General features: G+C 49.1%; 1 protein-coding gene across 2 annotated transcripts; it reads right to left on the minus strand.

Annotated features, from left to right (window-relative positions):
- Positions 1 to 14,238: 14,238 nt before the first annotated feature.
- Positions 14,239 to 17,825, minus strand: LOC119388268 (RNA-binding protein MEX3B). Of its 2 annotated transcripts, none has more exons than XM_037655943.2 (3): positions 17,400 to 17,825; positions 15,566 to 15,784; positions 14,239 to 15,471 (listed from the first exon to the last, which is right to left on the minus strand). In XM_037655943.2, the coding sequence occupies exons 1-3, from the start codon at positions 17,623 to 17,625 to the stop codon at positions 14,855 to 14,857; spliced, it is 1,062 nt and encodes a 353-aa protein (XP_037511871.1). In that variant the 5' UTR covers positions 17,626 to 17,825; the 3' UTR covers positions 14,239 to 14,854. The 2 variants fall into 2 exon arrangements, with proteins under 2 accessions (XP_037511871.1, XP_037511872.1); XM_037655944.2 differs by having other exon boundaries at positions 14,239 to 15,450; positions 17,400 to 17,819.
- Between the last annotated feature and the right edge of the window lie 3,464 nt (positions 17,826 to 21,289).

A 21,289-nucleotide genomic window follows, 5' to 3' on the forward strand; every position in this document is an offset into this window, starting at 1 on the left:
TGCTGCGCTTAAACGAAGTTCAAGATGAATTCTAATCAACTGGCCCAAGTTGCCGTTTTGGTGCATTATGTATGCGCATGACACCACCATATTTGCCTCTGATAAAAATATTTGACTTCTCGTTAACAAGGTATATACTGACCTAGAAAATGTTTAAGTTGGTGTAATGATAACTGTAATTTATTCCACGAGGACTCAACTTGTTCCTCACACCAATATTCCGCATCATTTAGCTTTTGGCTCACACTGTATCTCTCCCAGCCCATCCTCGTCGTTTCTTGCAATGTATTTCAACTGCAACTTGGACTATAAAGATCACGTTTCTCACCCCCCAAAAAATATAGCGTAAGGTATTCGCGTTCTAATTAAAACTTTACACGTCCCACGTTAATCTCACTATGCCGCTCATTCGTTCACTCTACGGCATGCTTGATATTACTCATATGTTTTTTTTTTGTTACTCGTATCTGTCAGCTGTGTTATTGTTGCTTTAAATGTTGTGCAGTACCACAATTGCCTTGACAAGAGGTCCCGATGCAGTCTTAGACATTGTGACCTCCTCATGTATACATCCGTAATGTTTCTGTACGGTATGGCAATGGTGAAACTTTACTGAGGGATCCAGCGAGGCTACTAGCTGTATTTGTATCAATAAATTCTGATTCTGAGCCATGGAACAACGGAGGCGTTGTCTTGAACATAGAAATAAATATTTATTCGGGAGCTGTTTCGGGAGGGGTCCGTCCTTCGTTGGGACTTGCCTTACGTAACCAGGTGTTTCCAGAAATGTGTCCGAAATTCTCAAAAATCAGGGAAATGCGGTATTCGTTCGATGCCTTTATAATTACTTTTTCTGTGGCGGCAGACATCTTAAGCTCGTTAAAGACATCATTTGTGAAGTAATTAAGAAAGTTAAATTAATAAAGCTTCTAATTAGTAGAGTTAGGCGGTTGTGTCAATTAAGACAATTGAAGTGCTCCGTGCGAAGAACCCAGTGCAGCTTTGAAATTTCGAAAATTGGCCGCCAGTACTTATTGTGGCGTAATGAAATTCAACCAAATTTAACGGCGAAACCGAAGCACCGATGCGCGCAACAAGCAGACGACCAGAATGACGTCACTGTCCAAGACAACGATTACAGAGGTGTAGTTCTTCCGCGCTGGTTAAAGTGTGTGCGCGATGCGTGCTAGAATTGCAAGCGCAGCCCCCACACAACGACGTCGGTTGATCTGACGACGCTCACTCGTTCCGGACGTCCCAGAGGAATAATGGGGCAGTTGCGCTCTTCCGCGTTTCGGTTTCGCCGCTGAGTTAGGTTTAGTTCATTACTTCGCAGTTATTACTTGAGACCGCTTTTACGAAATCTGAAAGCTGCAATGGATTCTTCGCATGAAGGATTTGAATTTTCCCATTTGACATAACCACCTGAATCCACTAATTAAAAAGTTAGTTAATTTAACTTTCTTAATTACTGCCCCAAGTGACGTCTTTATCATCTTAGGATGCCTGCGGCTACAGAAGTAATAGCGAAAGCATCGAACAAATATCGCATTTCCCTGATTTTTGAGAATTTTGGACACATTTCTTGAACCACCCTTGCAAACTTGTGGTCCAGCGAGTATACTGTATTGGGGAGCATAAGAAAAAAAAAGCGGTGCAGAAAAGCAAGCAAGGCCAAGATCGGACCACTTTTGCAGCTCCTCTAAGAGGCGAGCAATATATTTTTAAACGTAGGCCCCTCCCTCAGCCGCATTTTCATATGGGGGCGTCTCAGAGTAATTGCATGTAAACTCACTTTCTAGTGGCTTTACTGGCATCGTAGACGAAGAAATTCGCGCGCTCGGTGTGCTCAAGTGTCCGAAAATACTTTAGGAGCTATTTTTGCGCAATTCAAATATTTTAAATCATGCGAGCTAACTTATGCATCCTTGAAACAATGTTGTGAAAAGGTTGCCTTTGTAATCACAAGTTTGCTCGTAATGAGACAATGTGTCCAGTACACGGAACATTAGGATGCAACTGGCGCGCATCGTGCAAAACATGGAGGGGGAAAAAAGACACGCGTCACGTGACAATCTTGCAGCTCAGCCATCAAAAGTGAAACCGAAGCATGCCGTGAACATAGCATGGGACACGAGGAGAGAGAGCGGCGTCGGAGGAGGTTGCCTTGTGGACGCTGGTCGCCCGAGCTGGTCAATTTTTGTTTTATTCCATATGAGCCCACCCAAAAAAGAAACTTCTTTTTTTCTTTTTCTCGGGTCAAAACAAACCATTCTCCCTAATTTTTTGTACATGCTTTTCAATATATATATATATATATATATATATATATATATATATATATATATATATATATATATATATATATATATATATATATATATCTTATTATACCCTTTCCTTGGTTGAGCTGGAGAAATCCAATAGCTAACACAATGCCAAGTAAGAGAATGCGGTTTGCACTCCTTCAGTTTAGGAGGGAATGAGTGAACACAGCACACTTCTAGAGCCAATCAGGAAAATTGCACCTGGTGAATTGCAGTGACGTGTTTTTGGCGCCTAATTATGCTAATGGACAAGAGATGTGCGAGGGTTTTCTAGCTCCATCCGGCTCGGCTTCAGATAAAAGACGTGCACCTGCGATTGCGCAAAAATGCTTTCTCGGCAAATCCAGTTGCTTTGAATCGGTTTATGTAGATCGGCTTTCTTAGGGACACCGGAGAGCCGAAAACGGCAGGGTCGTTGGGAGCTAGTGTACAGACTACGCGAGTTGTCGAAATTGAGGGCGACCGATTTGAGAGTCCCTCCGGGACGGCCGCCACGAGCGGCCTTCGCCGCTTGATCGACAGAGGTCGCTTCGATCCCTCGATTCCCTTCCCTGTGGCCCTTGAGGGCTGCAGAAGGTCGGGCCACCTTTTCCTAACCATTGTCACGCCGATTTGAATGACCGAAAAATGAAAACAGAACAAATGGCGAAATTAAAAATAATCAAGCGTCACGATGAGAGCTTGAACGTGTTCAGCGCAGTGTTTTTCCCAGCATCGCTACTACCAGGGCTGTCACACGCCGGGATGGTCACGTGACGTGGACACAAACCGCCGCGTATAACGTCACGGGCGCATCGCTGTCGGCAAAACAGCGAGAGCCCACGGGGTCTAAAGTAGCGACAATTATGCAACTTTGCCAGTCGTCGGGCACGTTCTGTTTTCACGCGCTTATGTTTAGGCGCGGGCCAACAGAATTATCTTGCGTACGATCCCAATTAGCTTCTGCAATGATCAATACGCTCATCGTTGATCAAATGCATAAACAGTATCTGGTTGTTAGAGCTGCATGGGCACGCTGAAATGTTTAGGACTGACTTGTCTTAGCCAACGAAGAAACGGAGCCAAGGTGAAACTTATCTCGTGCGGCACGTGTAGCATTATAAGCTGATAGTTGTTGCCACGCATATATCGTGTATTTAAAGTACTAAATTTCAAACAAATTGGCCAACCCCTGAAAGCTTACAAAAATCTTTTTAGGAAGTCTATAGACTGTATAAACCCATTTTTAGACAGTCTATAAACTATCTAAATCCACTTTTGTAAGAAGAGGTCTCAAACCTGCAACAACGGCACAGTGTTTACCTGAACAGCTTACGTAAAAGGAATGTTTCGGAAAGTGAACGGGGCGAGCGAGTACGTGTAAGGGCTCGTGACTCGAGGAACGTGCTTTTCTTGCGAGTCATTCGCTTCCTACTGCGCAGTATCTCACTCACTTCTTGGTTTACATCTGTCGCTCTAAAAACGACGTTGTGTAAAAGATCAGACATTGCTGCGGCTCGCGACCTGTTTCCACAAATCCCAGAACTACTATTCGGAATGTCATTTCCCGGACTAGTGCTCAGTATTGCTTTGCGAAATTTTCATAATTTCCCTAAAATTTCGTGCTTTTATTGGAAACGCACAATATCTGTGCGTTCACGTTCAGCCTGTACCATAATGTCCATACAAAAATTATTTGTTAAATTAAGACACGTAGTCTTGCATTAATGACCATTAATATCTGTAAAATAATCCTGATAGGATGACTCTGTAAACCAAACGTAAGCCAAGGTTTCAGAGTAACTCGAACAAATTTGAGCCTTAAGGATATTAGCGAACTCAGGCCACTGCTGGAAGGTCTGCAAGACGTGCAAAAAACCTTTAGCGTCACAAGCGTTATGCGCTGTACATGCAATAATCTGGCAGTGTGGAGGCTATACTAACTAAATTAACCTGAAATTATTGACCGAAATTCAACTTCGAGTGGCCATTTCCGAGGTTTTTCCTTTTTGTGTGTATAACTTAGGAACGCATGCCTGGATATTCATTGCCACTGAAGTATCGCTCACTCACGAAATAAAACCTCGGATATCAAAGGCCGGCCAGACAGCTCGCGACCAGATTCTTTTTTTGTTCCTGCGAGAAACTGGCTATAGTGATTACAGAAATATTATTTGTTGTGAACCAAGTACCGGGTTCGATTCTTGGTTTCGTGCGAGTTGCTCTTTTTACGTAGATTTGCGTTAGGTACCTCATGAAACACGACTATAAATTATGAAAAGCCCTCCACGTCTCTCAACCGCAGTGTCGCTTTTTGACGCTGAATCCAGTCGTTCAATCACTCGATAAAAGGAAACTAGCAAAGAGTCGCATAATCAAAGGAGCTGCTGCTAAGCGACACATATTCTGTCAGCAGGTGTTGTCTTCTTGCGAAAACATGTTTTCATAGCATGAATCGTTCTAACAACGTCTCGTTTCGTTTCATAGCGTTGCACTCTCAGTGCTGGAAAAGATATTAAAGTTTAATATTTTTGGTCGTTGCGAGGACAGCAGATGAGAAGTATGCCCGCGACTACAACAGTTTAGTAACAAATCTTCAGGTGTGTTGCATCTGTGAAACTGTCAACATTTTCGTAAACGTGTGTGTCAGTGTTGATTTAGGGTGTCGATTTAACGCCGTATTACAGCGTGTCATCGCCGTAACGCTCGCCCGATTGGCGCTGACAAGATATGACGTGTCGCGTGAGTGCCTGACGTGACAGCACACTGTCATCACTGCTTGAACACCGGTTCAAACAGATGTAACTTTTTTTTTGTCCATTCATAAGAGCGTCGCAAACGAGTCTATATGTGCGCAAAACTCTGCACCTGTCGCCAGCACCGTCATCGTGCGACGTCTTTGTGCGCAAGCGCGCCAGAATTCTATCAAAACACACACACACACACGGCGGCCTGGGTTCAACGACCTGGTCGTCTCCGATCATGTGGGTCATGCGCTCCTTTTGGGGAAGAGTGTGTGTCGGCATGCTTCCCTCTCTTCCCTAGCGAGCCCGGAAGCGGGATGCGGAAGCTTGCCGGTCGTCGACCCCGGAGGATGAAGAGCGATCGATACTGCGCCAGGGTCGACGAACTCTTGCTTGCACTTGGCGGGAAGAAGCCCGTGCACATTCGCGAGGAGACATTTCGTCGCAATGCGACTGCATCGCGAGACGACGAAGCACACTTCCGGGATGGGAGGCTTTCACTTGGCTCGTGCAGTGTCCATGCTCGTGCAGTGTCCAACTAGCGCGTATTGATTGTGCGAGACGCGCAAAAATAAACTTAAAAAAAGGTATTTAATTTTAAAGCGTTTCTCCCCTTCCGGGCGGGGTGGTAAACTAAACGTACCTGTCGGTCTTCTATCGCGAAGAAGGATAGCACTTTGCAGGTCATTGCCCCCTAAGCCCACGGAGCGCGTTCGATAATGTTACAAGATTTTTTTTTTGCGTAGGATATGCGCACGGGTGCCGGCCCGTTTCCGTGTGAAGCAGCTTCTTGACGATTCCTCTTACCCCACACAAAGCTGCTAATTATTCCGAGCTCAGTCTCTGAGGAGAGCACGCACAAAGCGCCACTTGTTTCTGCAAACCTCTTTTTTCTTGTGCCTGGCATTGAGAAGGTTCAAGTAATTCGAATTGACTGAGCTCGCGAACTATGCTTATTATCGCTACACGAAAGTGTGTGACAGGAAAGCAGATTCCCATACAGGCGTAATGCCTGCGCTGCGAGATCTCCGCCAAAGCGGTCTTTCCGGTGTCGCACTGAAGCTAGCGCTGCGGCCTACCCCGCGAGTCCCGGAAGGGCGCTCGACCGTGCGCTCCGCTGCTCTGCGGCGCAGCACCGAGCCGCTTTTGCCTGCGGCGGCTGTCTCGCGCCCAGCGCCGGGTTCATCGATCGCACTGCTGGGCGTGGCTGCAACAGAGGAGAGCCAGTCTAACGCTGGGCGCGCCATTAGGAACCACTTTGATTGCGACCAAGACGCAGGCTGGCTCGACTGGAGGTTGCTATGAATCTTGTCCAGAAGCGTCCATCGTCACACCGTCATTCCGCTTCGTCGCGCTCCACTCTGGGCTGTGAGGAAGCGCCATCTGCAAGAACGCAGGCGCGTCGCCCGAGCAAAATTCTCTTCCTCCGCGGTTATTGTTTGCTTCTTTCGTCGCATCGCATTTCTCCGCCGAACCGTTAGGCGTTTCGACATCGCTCCAGTTGTGTCAGGGTTATGTCATCCACTTTTTCCGCTTCCTGAGGCTTCGTCTGCGTACGAGGGCGTCGTCTGCTCCACTCGTTGTGCGAAGGCCGAAACACAGCGACGGGGCTTGACTGCAGTAATTGGCGTAGCGTGCGCGACGGGCTGTTACCCCTTATTCCGTTTACCGCTCGTGGGAACGGAAGCGTTGTGAATCATCTGCACTGCAGCAGGTATTGCGCCGGGCTACAAAGAAAGAAACACTGCGGCGCGCTCGACTCAAGTGCGCAGTTAGGTCAAGACCGATCGCGGCGGCCGCTCTCTCCGGTCTCTCCCGCCAAGCGACGTTACTCCTTTTTATTATTATCATTTTTCGAGAACATTGGCCCCAGAGCAGAATGCAAGCGTACTGGTAAGTGTTCACGCTGTGTAACTGAGGCACGACTGTCGAGATGAAATTCCACCTGCGTACTGTATGTTATGCGGTGTACTTTGTGCGTTCTAGCATCGCGCAAACCGACTCTTCTCGCTGTATCAGGTGAAATCAAGAGCTTTCTTAGATAAATCATCGAGTGACTCGTCATTGTGAGAGAGCCATCGTGATGCGAGTGGAGAAACAGGCAGTACCAGGAAAAAACGTCGACAAACGTGTTGAATGGCAGGCTTCAATCATAAATCAAAACATGCATTGGCGTATAAACGCTGCTTCCGTCGGTCCGCGCGGCGCGGAGACCAGCGACAGGCCAACACTGTTGGCGAGACCCCGATGCGGCTCCAGAAGAGGAAGGCGATGATGGTTGGCTTATGGGAGACGTAGTTAGCAGACGCGACGTCGACATAGCTGGCCCACTCCATGCAAAACGTCCCAGCCACCATCTCAAATGTCATCGAAAAAAATCGCGCTCATTTCTTCCATAGAAAACAGTAAATTGCTAGAATATTTTCGGAGGGGAAAAAAATTTGGTCACGTGGGAGCCTTCCGAATTTCGCTGAATGTCGTCTGAGTGACGTTTGTTAAAAAATTAACTCTGAGAGTATCATTTCTTGTTTCAATGCCAAAACTGGCGTACGTATTAAGCAAAAGCGTTTGCGTAAGGTGTTCGAATCTCAGTAATGTTACTGCATTTTTTCTGCCATATACGCCTCCACCGATTTTGCCAAAATGTTCTATGTTTGCATTTTTTTTCCTTGTAATATCGCGCCATGTACGAACACCCCAGTAATTAATACTTACTCTGCGAAAGGTATATTTTGCGGTAAAAATATTTTTAGACCATTTAAATTTGTAAATATTGCGAGAAAAAAATCGCGAACTTGAGAAAATCTTCATTTTGGTCCATATTGAGACGCAATTTACACCGCGTGGTGCTCCAATGAAAAATCAGTTTTATACCTGAATCGAAAGCAAACAAATAGTTCTTCTTTGCTACATGGAAACTTTTATCATTACAATTTTTGTTTTAACGATGAAAATAATCTTCCGAGTTCCCCATTGGCGGCAATGGGCAACTTCAGTGACGAAGCCGCCGTACGAACAAATGGGAAGATAGCCATCAATGGGCAACTTTAAAAAATATTTTCTTCGTTAAAACAAAAATTGTAATAATAAAAGTTGCCATATAAGAAGAACTATTTCTTTGGTTCTGATGGAGGTATAAATCTGATTTTTAATTGGAGCATCACGTGGTGTTAATTGCGTCTTAATGTGGACCAAAATGAGGGTTTTCTCAAAATCGGGAATTTTTCTTGCAAGACTTGCAAATTTCAGTGGTCTGAAAATAATTTTATTCCGAAATATACCTTCCGTAGAGTAAGTATTGATCACTGGGGTTCTCATACACAGCACGATATTACAAGGGAAAAAAAAGCAAACATAAAACCTTTTGGCAATATTTGTGGAGGCGTATATGGCAGAAGAACTGCAGTAATATTACTGAGATTTGAGCACCTTACGCAAACGCTTTTAAGGGCGAAGCACCTTAGGGTCTAGGCTTGTCCGTTGTGTGGCGTCCGTGCTCACGGCACATACCCGATGTTTATACCCGGCGAAACATCTATGAAACAGATGTGTGTATGTTGCGATTACGATTATAAAGTCTCAGATAATAAGTCATATGCAGCACTCAAAACACTCCTGAATTATCTTAATGAAAATTAAATCGAATAATAATTAAAGGCACTATGTTCCCGAAATCAACAAATCTGGCTATCACAATTCCGTGCACAGTGGGATGTGGAAGGTGTCGTGCCTGACAGTTTGACCACTGGCTCTCCATTTCACTGACCTCAAAGCAGACTTAATAATGAAGGGAAAACGGATTCCGGAACTCAAGACGATATACGCGAATTATAGCAAGAGGATTAAAATAGAAGAGCATTAAAGAGGAACCCAATAAATACATTTGTATAACAATTTACATTCGCAGTGGCAACGCGCGGGTGACGTACGGTGGCATACCGATACGATACCCAGTGCTTCGCCACTCGTCATGATTCACATTAGTGGAGATGCGGTGATTTTTTTGTTTAATACGTGCACCAATATTGACATCGAAACAAGAAACGATGCTCTCAGAATTAGTTTTTGAACAAACTTCACTCTTACGGCATTCTGCGAAATTCGGAAGGCTCTCACGTGACCAAAATTTTTTTTTCTCTCCGAAATATTCTAGCAATTTACTGTTTTCCATGGAAGAAATCGGCACGTTTTTTCGATCACATTCGAGATGGTTGCGAAAATGGCTGGAATGTTTGGCACAGCATTATCCAGCTGTTTGTGCATTTCATAAGCTGACGCGAAAACATTGCATGGGCAGCCCCAAACAGCGCTCTGTCGAAGTGTTGGCTGTCTGCTACAAAACACAAAATACACGAGAAATAGCGACACACACAGCGCTGACAGTTTATTGCTGGTGGCTGGAAGATACGAGCGCTGCACCGACGTGCGCAGAATACGATCAGCAAAAACTTCGTAATGGTGATAACAGCCACATGTTGACTATCAACACAAGACACGATGCATTGCAAACATGCCTTGTTATTATCGCCGTTACGAAGTTGTACCGGATGCTTCCTGCATTCGCGTGTTGCGCAAGTCGGTGCTGTACTTTCATCCTCAATAACTGTCAGCGCTGTGTGTGTCGGTCGTTGTTGTCCCCGTTTATTTCGCGCTGTGCTTGTTTTATACCGGACATTTATTGTGACAGAAAAAGTCGGCCCTCAATCTGACCATCAGCGTTAGCAAAGGGGAGGGCTGTTTATGATGAAGCAAAACCTTGAATGCCCAAAAACTATTTGCAACCTCGCGTGTAGTTCCGTCTCGCGCAAAAGCTTGTTGAGAGCTCCGACGTCCAGTGCTGTGAAGAGATTGTGTTTCCGGAGAGTTGGCTAACTGTAAGTAAATATCCTTTTCCGCGATTTTATTACGAGTGCCTAAATAGCGATTTTTGTTGCGGATAACGATACGCTGTTGCACATAAGAGTCGCAGTTATGGGCAGCTTGCATACCGCGCCGTCCTCGGCACTGGAATTCATTACAAGATGCCTCCAAAAGTTGGCGTTCTTTAAACCTTAGGTGATGTCGCTGCCTTCAGTGGGCGCCTTTATTTATTTTATTTTTTTTTCACATAGGGCAATGACATGCATGACTAGCCTGCACCGAAGAAAATAAAGTTCAGAACGAACAGTCAGGTGACACAGGTCACGTAAAACACGTGAGGACGTAATGTCAGTTAATTCGGGCCACCTAGAGCACTGCAAGCTGCAATAAATAAGTTACAACAATATCACTCCGTGATTTCTGTAGTTCTCTTGGAAGACCACTATCGCCTCTGTAACATTTCGGCTGGCTATGAGCCCGTAGAAATTGCCGTTAGAGTGCGTATATCCTTCTGTATGATGTGTCCACATTCGCGTGGCCACAGATGCACTAACAACGCGATACCGGGAATTATTGTTTCAGCGTTCGTTCAGCGCTGGGGTTTCAAAACATTTCTATGAGAGCATCTGCAAATGATCAGCTCGCCTTGCGACTTGACACAGTGGCGCCTTAATTCCCTGTCGCAGTTTCTTCCAAGGGTAAATTCAGAGCGACGCTACGAAGCTGCACTGCAGAACCGATTCCTTATTAAAGTTCTGCGAAATGCCTTTGTTCTCCATTGCTTGACAGCACGAGGCATGTTTTCAGCGCTGTCTCCCGTTCATGATGGGAAAATACGCAGCTTTCTGCGCATGGATGTAATGTGCAGTGCAAATTGTACTATGCGTCTCTTTTTCGAATTGTTCCTTCAACCGAAACCATTACCTCTGAGTGCAGGATATTGCGGGTCTCTTACACTATCGCTAAGGCGACTCAAATGCAAAGGCCTTAGTGGCGATGCATTTAAGGCTGAAACGTCGAGCCTTTCGTCTCATTTCCTCTGGCCCCACACACGCCCCCTAGCCGTAACTTGCAGCATGCATAGTGAAGTACCAAATATTTGTAGATAAGGGCTAAATTTCACTCCTGCCTTGATTTCTGCCACCAATCAGAACTACCTCCTCCTAGTTATTTATACCCGCTTAAAGTCTATGTTTTGCCTTCCCTGTCCCAAAACCCCGATGCTTCGAAAAATTCAGCCCCGTTGCCCTAGAATGTAGGGTGAAGGCCTTCACCGAAAACGATCCTCCTCCTCTCCAGGGGCACCGCATAACGTGTCTTCGTATACTTGGCTCGGTGCGTCCGCAATACTCCCGTCCTAGCGTCAAGCAACAGAGAGCCACCCCGAGAATTATCGCACATCTTTTGTTTGGCAATTTCCTGCTTAAAAGCCTCGTAGATATCCAGTGCTGATACAGTGTAAGCATCCATATATTTTCCACAGGCCCCTCTCCGTTTGGTCTCCTGCTGTTTTCTAAGTATTTAATGGACAATGATCTGTTTTGCATCCTCGATTGTGTATTGACATTCCTCGTAGCTGAAAACGGCCCGGCGCTCCTCTCCGTTTATCGCAGTGGCTCCCTGTTCCTCGCACGATGTCCATCACGGGTCTCCTTTTGCGCCCCGTGTGCTTCCAAAGCAAGCAGCTACGGGTCGAATCGAACCGAACATGGCGTTTTTAATTATTTTTTTTTCACACGCACGCCGCAGAGACGAAGTGAGCTCGCGCCTCGAGTCGCGTGATATATATATATATATATATATATACTATACACACCGTGATTTCGTTCAAAGCCACTTTCGCACGACACATATAAGGCCTTAACAAAAGCAAATGTGATGGAAATATCTCTTTCTCATGCCCAGTACACTTGTTTAATTACTGTAATGGCAGACATGTTTTTCACCACCACCCCGCGTTCTCGTTTTTTTTTTTTGCATGGCGTAAACAGAGGCCGCACGCGATGCCTCGAAATTCTGATGGCGCACTCTTGCACAGGCACTACGCCCGTTGTTCATAATCATACTTGCGGGCGTTTTACGTGCCGAAGCCACGATGTGATTATGGGGCACGCCGTAGCGCAAACTGAAGTTCCTTTCTTTTTACAATCGCCCAAACAGAACTGATGACAGGTGAAAAAAACAATCTAGGTTTCGCAATGTTTCAACCTCACCTGCGTACTCCTTTTTTTTAGATATTTTCCTTAAACGAAAGGCCACAAAATAATAAAGCGCTGTGCCCACTTGTGCGGTGCCTCGATGCAAACGACCTCCGCATGCTAAGCCGGGGAATATTCGTTGAGGATCAATTGATCCTAACATGCGGGAATAGCCCAGCTAAACTGCCTAAGTGAAGTCAAGGTATGCACAGCACACACAGTTCTGCATGGTACTTGAACAACAGCGCGAAAGACTGCACCGAGAAAGGAGATGGTCGCTCAAGCAGCATGCATGTCAGCTAGCTCGCCTAGTCTGCCATCCTTCTGTGTATCGAGTTCTGCCTTCTCGGTGCTTACGGACAGAAACACTTTGCGCTTAAATTTTGTGCCAGAACTACGTCCCTGGCGCACGAGTGCAAATGAACTAATCTGCGGGTCATATACGCGACGTCGCTCTGTTTAGAAACTGGGCTAACATCGTCCGATGCAGCGAGCTTCTTGTCACGCCACAGACCAAAACTATCTCGGCAACCACGCACGCGCCCAAGGCAGCAGCACCGTAACGAGAATCACAACTTTGAAGAAGGCAAACGAGGCTCGGATGGTCCTCGAATCAGATTACAGCGCTTGCCACCAACTGACGTCACGAGCGGAAGCAAAGGACAGCTGCCATGTCGAACACGGCGCCTTGATGACCTTCGTCCCGTGCCTAATTGCCAGTCAAGCATAAAGGCTATACCCACGGCCAAAGCTTTTCCCCGCTGTAAAAGGTTTCGTCCCTTTTCCCACAACCAGAAGTTTGCATTTATGTATAGAGTTCATTCCTGCAACCCTTTATAACGTAAACCGATCTCGAGCCTTCATTTCCCCTTACGACTGTTTGATTCGAAATCACGGCGAATAGATCAATTTGTCGGTGTCAGTTGCTGGACTGCTCCCAAACGCGCAAGTTCTTTATAAACAGCTGTCTGAAGGCCCAGCATAGCTGGGGAAGTTCAACCCGCCCCCCTTGAAATTTTTCAGGTTTCCATGCGTCTATATACGCGCACGCATACAAACGCACTTATGAACAAAGGGTGGCGAAAAAAGCTTCTGGCAGCTACGCCCCTGAGCTGCATAACTGTACACGCACGATGCAGCATTTTTTTTTTTATCTACATGGTCAAGAATTGGACGACAGCATGTCTGCTTAGATAGCAGGTCGCCAATGAAAATTGCAGCCGGCAACCAATAAAGAATTATTGTTTGACGACCCGTCGTTTCTCACAGTAGTATGACGCAATGAGCGGCGTAAACTTCGCGCGCGAGGAATCCGTCGCCACGATGTGCTCGAGACCTGAATGCAGGGGGGGGGGGGTGTTCGTCCCCATCGAAATGCAGCCGACGTGGCCGGTAACAGAACCCGCGTCCTCAGCTATCGGGCAGCAACTTACCCACCGAGCTACCACGGCGGGTCATTTCCAACGGTATTCAGCAGTGCTTACGCACAAATGACCAGTTCTCGTCACACAACGCTGCTCCCACTCTGTGTCTAGAATATTTTTGAAAACCATATTTCCGTGATCTTTTTGGATTAAGTGCGCGGCACCTTTTCTTTTAAATATTGTTTTGCTACACAAGCCAGCTTCTTTCTTTACCTCCACGCACGTAAGCGGTGTGGGAAAGCACGACTTCCGTACTCGGGCTTGCCGGATTTCGAGTCGTGGCTTCAACCGACGCGAGCGCTCGCACGCAGCAAGTTCGCAGTGAATAAAGAGCCAACGCCCGAACGTAACTGTCTCTCTAAAAGATAATGGCCGCATGAATCCTCGTCCCGATGCGATCACCAGCCGTAAACAAGTCGCTCGAATACAATGTGCCGGAGGGCACCTTTTGCAGCAGGGTATAAAGATTGTGCGCGCAAATCGGTTCTTTTGCGTAGTTATGATCGAGTCTTGAAAGTGTAATGCATCCAGAACTTTGCCATGATAACCTGTGCACACGATGGCCTTCTCTATGACGAGGCCGAGTGCACATCGCGAAATACTATGTCAAAGCCCATACTGTTACCCAGGGCTATGGAAATTGCCGAGGCGTGTCCCGCAAGTGGGCCCACAGCCGGTGTGCACAGGTGCAGAAAGACAGCCAGGCTCCATTCGTACATATTTATTAACAAGTAATATCATCTCGGAACAAATAAAATGAGGGCGATCTCTATAAAACCACTTGGCAATGTTTGTGCATAAACAAGATATTCTCGCGTGGAGAGAGTAATAAAATACGAACCGATTGAATCTCAAAAGGTCGGATATAGCCACTGTGTATATGGATACTCTCGTCAGTAGTAATAAGTATGAGCCTACGCACAGGTATTGCTAGGGTAGCCGCGCGTTGCGAGCCTGCCCGAGCGGCAGGCTCGGTCGCGCGGCACGTAGCTCAAAATAGAGTCTCTCGGGGAGTGGGCCCCGTAAGTACGCGCACACAAGACGCTTCATAACACCAAAAATACATATCTCCATCTGGGGGACATTTAAAATTTGAATAATAAAATATATCGGGGATTCCGGCGGGAAGCAAACAGCTCTCTGGGCAACACAAGTGAACAACTGAAGGAGCGCCGCCAACAGGACGTTGCATACGGTTATTGCCTGCCGGGACGAGCTGGCAGCTGCTGGGTCTCAGTGAGCAACTGGAAGACTACGCGAACCGCGCAAAACTATAGTACACGATGGGTGAGGACACGAGGAGGGGACACAAAACAGAATGTCTAGGAGTAGATGCGCATTGCGTGCGCGCACGGCTGGTTGCACACGGGGCACAGAGGCTCGAGCTTGCCGCACACCCGGTTGGCGCATTCCATGCAGAACATGTTGTGGCCGCAAGGAACCAGAGCTGCCACCACCTCGCTCTCAAAGCAGACCACGCAGTCGCGCTTGCCCCGCTTGGGGCCCGAGCCCAGGGAGTCGGTCGGTGAGCTCGCCACGCTGTCACCGCGGGCGACCGCTCGACCGTCCCAGGGTAGGCCTGCGGGGTCAAAAGTCGGAGAGTCCCCAAGGCCTTCGTCCGACTCGTACGCGAAGCCGTACAGCTTGGGTGGGAAGCCAAACACCTCCGAGAACTCCGAGGGCTCCTCCTCGCCAAGCCCACCGCCCGTGCGCATGGCTATGTGCGCCTCGATCTCGCGCTTGGCTGCCTCCACGCTTTCCGGCAGGCCCGTCACCTCAAACACCGGCTCTTTGTCTCTGCTAGGGGTGACGATGTATGTGTTGGTCTGCTGCTGGATGCGCTTGATGGTGGCTCCTTTGGGTCCGACTACCAGCCCGACCACTCGGTACGGCACCCGCACCTGCAACGTCGTCTGGCCTGCATGACACATTGCCTCTCCTGTGAAACATTATTCCATCATTATTATCACGTCCGTTCACTCAACCATGACAATGGCAAGTTTCTATTCAAGACATGCGTTTCAGGAACACACCTGGAATGTTAGAGTTGGGGCCTGGGGCCAAGCTGCCATTGAGGTGGTTCTTTCGCTGCGCTCGAATCTGGCTGAAGTGCTCAGCTGCTGAGAGGATCTCTCGCTTGGCTGCCGCAACATCCTCTTTCCGTCCGGTGACCACAAACACCGGCTCTTCTCCTCGCACTGGTGTTTTTATGTACGTGTTGGTCTTGGCACGAAGAGCCTTGATTTTGCAGCCTGCATTCAAACAAAATACTTTTTAGCAACACTGACATGTAGGGAAAAAGTTGCCATTTTAAGTGACGGATTAGTAGCAATGTAATGCGATTCAAGCGGGGAAGGCTTTTGTTCTGCTTCACCAGATAGTTTTACACAAAGAATTACAATACTTTGAATCACTGATCGATATTTTTAATAAAGCAATATTCTCAATTTGAATTAGTCTGCTACATTAACAAACTGATGATGATGATGATATATGGTGTTTTATGGCGCAAGGGCCAGTGGTGGCCAAAGAGCACCAGTACACAAAGAAATTGAGCATCATGAATTTCCAGTTCGGCCCAAATGCCGTGCATTCACTGTGGAGGATGTTGCAGTTTAAAGTTTGGTGTAAAAAAAACACATCTTCCTCGGAATAGGGACAACTATTAAACTGATTGTCACCGATTTTTGTGCTGTCACGGTCAACCCTCACGGCATTTTTTTTTTCCTCGCATGACTGCAATTCAATCAAACAATATCAGCCTCTGCTTCATGGGTAAACTTTTTCAGACATTATTGCATTCAGTGGTACCAAAAGCTTGGAACACTGAATAAATATGCAATTCTTTCAGCCATAACGGTTTCCACTGAGCAAGTGATTAGACCACTGAGGCTGAAGGCATGTCTGCCGGGCGGAACAGGGCCAACCACTCATTTGTAGACGCGAAATTGTCGTCGTACAATCCGTAAACAAGTTTGGCGACCCATAATCTATGGGGTTTTGCGAGCCGAAGCCACGATATAAGTACGAGACACGCCGTTGCGGGGACTCCAGAACAATTTCGACCACCTGGGGATCTTTATCGTGCGTATAAATCCAAGCAATATAGCCCCCACCCAAATGCGGCCGTCATGGCCGGGAATCGAACTCGCGCCCTGGAACTTAACAGCGCGACACCTTATGAGCTAAGCTTCCAGGCGGGTAGTTTCAAGTCTCGAGTACGCAGAAACCGTTGAGCATCTCTGCAAGGCCGAGAGCGTCTGCTCACCGCGCGGAAATCGCTGGCGTCAAAACAATGCTCGCGGATCCACGCGCGGCATCTGTCACTCGAAGCGTGCGAACTATCAGGCTGCGTTCGCCGGTAAGCAGTCAAGCGTTTCGCTGGCCGCCCGCGGGTCGCGCCCGGCAGTGGAGCAGCCGCGGAGTTGAAGCCGCAGAAGAAAGCGGACCGCGGCTTGAGGTGCTCTAAAAGTAGCGCGTCCAGAATAGCTGCCGCGCGGCATTGGCTGTACAAAGGCAGCACCGCGAGTGAAGCCGCCGGAGACGTGCTAAGCCTACGCCAACTAGACAAAGGCCCTTCGGCGTGCTTTGGGGAACTGCGGCCCAAAATGCGCCCGAGGCGCGCACAAGGGGCCGGCGCGACCAGAGAAGCCGGAGCGGCCGCCGGAGAAGGAAGCGCGAAAGAGACAGGATGCGAGGCGCGCAACAACAAAGGACACCGGGTATTTAAAAGTGGCCGTGCACACGTTGTTGGATGCAACCGGGGCTCGCCGAGCACGGACCCCGGAGGACGACGGCGTGCCCGCTCGCATCGCTCCAAATATAGCGAGCGGAGGAGCGAACAAAGAAGACAACAAAGAGGCTCACCTTGCCGGCCGACGATCTCGGCGACGTGCTCGGAACTAGGCACAGGGACGCACTCGGTCGTGTTCTGGCTTTTTTTGTTCCTCGTGTCCGCTTCCAGGTTCGGATGCAGAGAGTCATTTTCGTTGTTCAGTCCCAGCATGGAGAGCTCAAGCGCTAACTGCAGCGCTCGTTGGTCTTCGAGACCCCCGCTGCTGCGCTCCATCTCGGGAAACAGACTAGCAGGCATCACAGGGGCCCTTGCAGGTCGTACAAAACGTGTATAGTGCTGTTCGTATCAAAAGAATACAAAAATAAAGTTACACTTTGCACAGAGAGTCGAGAGCCGGGCGCACAACCAGAGTCGTGCCTCCCCGAGCACAACCTGAGCCGCACTGGTCGCGCCCGGTGCGTTCAATCGCAGCCCGCGCTCTTCCCACAGCGACGCCGCCGATCGTGACGTCAGACGCAAGGCGGCGCTGGCATCAGTGGCGGGTACACATAGTTGCGGAGGCCACCGACAACGCTGCACTCGCGAGATCAACAAACGCTGCCGAGTGTTGTGCGCGGAGCCGTCTGGCCGCCCGTCTGGAAGCGCAGCCAATCGCGGCGCAGCATTTCTTTCGCCCGGCGTCTTTGCGCCGCCTGAACACAGTTGCTACCCTGCTCATGTGCAGTGTTCAGAGTGTCTGGAGAAGGCGTGCCTGTTGTGATGAGCGACGTTTCGGTCTCCTTTGTCTCACCGGAGGCGACGTTCTCCTAGCGAAGTTGCAGAAAAGATGCTTTCTACCGTGCGCGGTTGCGAGCCGCATCCTTCGCTCATGCTTTTTCCTGCGGTGAAGATGACAGAGGCCCCAGCCGCACTTGCCTGGGGATACTTGTTTCACGTTGCTGTTTTGCACAATGAAAGCGAATTCTGCCTCGTGCAGTGCCGGCTTCGCGGTAATCCTGCCTTCATTTGGCCATCCATGTTTGTGCGGAGTCTAAACGAACACAAGCTCTGGCACCTGATGGCCTAAAAAAAAAAAAGTGAATAATCGGAAACGGCTGAATGGGTTCGGTCGTTTCAACGAATGAAAGCTCACAATGGCACCAGGTCTTGGCCGTGTGTGGCATCACTTTCGGTGGGAACTGGGTTGAAAGCGGCGAATTCCACCCTCTTTTTTGACGATTTTTATTATACGCTTTTCCGTTCTGTTCTGCGGCTGCGTACATCTTCTTGCAACCTGGTCCTCCCGGCTTCCTGTCGCCGTGCGAGAAGAAAGGCGCCTTGAAAGAAGAAGAAGCGGGCACTGCTCTGCCCGACGGGGGCATCGCGCCACGCCGAGCGTGAAGCGGCAGTTCGTGCGCGCCCCTTTGCCCCCTCGCCCGATGACTCCTCCTCTCCCCTTCTGTGGACCCGCCGGGGTGTCTGCACGAAAAACGAACAAAAAGAGGCTGCAACGGAACAAGAAGAACGTGTTGGTCGATCAGCAGCACTGTTGGAATTTGTGGCGGACCGAAAAGGGACAAGGCAGCAGCAAGCAACGCCGCCGGATACGATGGGCAGCAGTTTTCTCAGCACCAAAACACAAATCTATCTCGGGACAGGTTTTTCTCGGCCCTCCTAACGTCCAGTAAAGCAAACGCGGTGCGGCAACTCCGCAAGTGGCAAGCGAGCGTTATTAAGCGTGTTCATGCTAACAATCAGCAGGAACAAAGAGAACCGGTTGGACGCTGCCCGCAAGCGTAAGAAAAAGCTGTCGAGGACTCCGACCCTTGAACCCACTGCGCGCAGGTTCATTCATCCAGGCCACTCGCGGATTTCCCGAGAATGCTCGTCAAAATGCTCTCGTCCAATATTTGCCCAGTCGATCACCGCTTAGGTAGCGACCGCATTTTCCGCCCTCGTGTGTTTGGCGACATGTGTTACCCAGACCCGTAGCCAGGATTTCTTTCGTGAAATGGGGGGGGGGGGGGGGGGAGGTGGCTCACTTGCAGAAGGTCTTGATTATTCGAGAAAAACACCTATTTTTATTATTTATTTTCGGTACCCCCCCCCCCCCTCCATTAAAACATTGTAAGGGGTAACACCAGGTCCGTAGCCTGGTGTTACTCCTTACAATTTTCAGCAAGCCTGTTCCACCGACTGACTGGACCAGGCGTGACATGCAAATCTGAGATGTCCTTGAGCTGGATGGCTGCCGAAGTTCGGGGGTGCAGCAGCAGGTTGGGGAGGGGCGGGCTGCCCTTCTCGGAACTTCGATCAGAGGGCTGAAGGAACTCTTCCGTCGGAAGAGGGCGCCGGCTGAAAGGGAGCGTCTCTCGTGGAGGAAGCGGCCGCACTTTCGCCGGCCAAGAATGCAGCCGAGGGGGAGCAGCAGCAGACGCCCCGTGAAGGCCTTGAACTTGCGAAGCCGACGGCCGCGGCCATTCAAGAGGCCGCGCCTGGACGCCGGATGCATGCGCTCCTCCTCCTCCGCCCGTGAGCTCTGCTCGGAACGGCGCAGGTGATGGCTGCTGCTGCTGCGGTTGCCCCAGGTCCAACAACAGCTGGGCGCTGATAACACGCGCACAGAGCCGTGCAAGTCCATCAGTCAGTGCCGAAAAACACCCGCCTACGCCGGAAAGTATGGCTGCCCATTGACAGCCACATTAAGTGATCCGTCGGGACCAAGAAATGTTTTAAGGCGACTGATGAGGTTTACTCTGACTTAACATCCATGCAAGTGGCATCATCGTACGCTGACACAATTATGAGGGGGTGTCGACCAGCCTCGCACGCGTTCTTCTCAACGTACGGCAGGGGGCCAATGTTGGTGTCGCACGCAGCTCGGTGCGAATCCGCGAGCTTTCTGGAGCAAACACTAGTACACTACTCACCGAACCATGCCGTTGCGAGTAATAAATAAGCTACTCGTAACAATATTCCAAGTGAGAGACGAGCGTCATCGCGGCCTCTCCGTTCGGTCAGTAGTGTTTGTTCCAGAAAGGATTCGTGCCGAACTGCGCATGGCAGAGAGGAGTGCCAGCTTTGAAATGGGAGGTGTGGGACACATCGTTCTCGCTGCCAAAAAGCCGAAGACGGGAGCGAGCGGGGCCGGAGGCGCCATTCATCGGCGCGGCGGGAGCAAACCGTGGCTCTTTGTTGGCCGAAAGAGAGAAGCGGCAATTCCTCGAAAAATGCGGCACCGCGGCGGCGCAAAGAAAAACAAAGTCGCTGTCACAATTGTCCTGAGGGCGGGGCTCTCTGTGAATAGGGAAAACATCGCGTTCCGCAATTTGCATTCTTTGGGCACTGGTACGCTTTCTTTTTCACAAAACGCATCTGTCGCCCAGCGTATGCTGCCGTCTCAGAGGAACTGGTTCCGCAAAGCTGCCCCGTTTTCGCGTGTGCCAAAAGCTCGGGCTGCATTGTGGTGCTTACCATCAACGGCTGTTCCACCTTCCAGCGGCGTGACAGCGCCGCGCAGTTTCGCACGGCTCGCTAGAGTTTGTATAAAGCACCGTCATGTACGTGTCCTATAACGACATAGCAAGTCGTCAGCAGCGATAGTAGTGCAGTCCATGCCCCCCGGGAGGGAGACAGAAATAATGAGCGATCGGTGGGGGCAAGATTAGGAAGTTCATCTACTTGTTGATTACAGATACATAAGACATGGTCGCAGGCGAGGTGAAAAAGAAAATACACAAACAGGGTCGCTATGTAAGCGCCAAGGGAAAACACTCTCGTTCTTGGCCTAGTGTGTTCGACATACTTGAAATTAAAAGGTTGCGCGAAAAAAAGACACGTTCACATGGGAGGGTACAGGGACAAGCGCAAACCTGTCCCAGTACCCTCCAAGCCTTTTAAAAACAAGAGGTGTTCATCTCAGTACAGTACAAAACGCGTGGCAGCCAAGGTAATAGCCAAGGTATGCCCTCTCCTGCACCCG

Source organism: Rhipicephalus sanguineus, chromosome 3, assembly GCF_013339695.2.
Source record: "Rhipicephalus sanguineus isolate Rsan-2018 chromosome 3, BIME_Rsan_1.4, whole genome shotgun sequence".
In the NCBI taxonomy this organism is placed as follows: domain Eukaryota; kingdom Metazoa; phylum Arthropoda; class Arachnida; order Ixodida; family Ixodidae; genus Rhipicephalus; species Rhipicephalus sanguineus.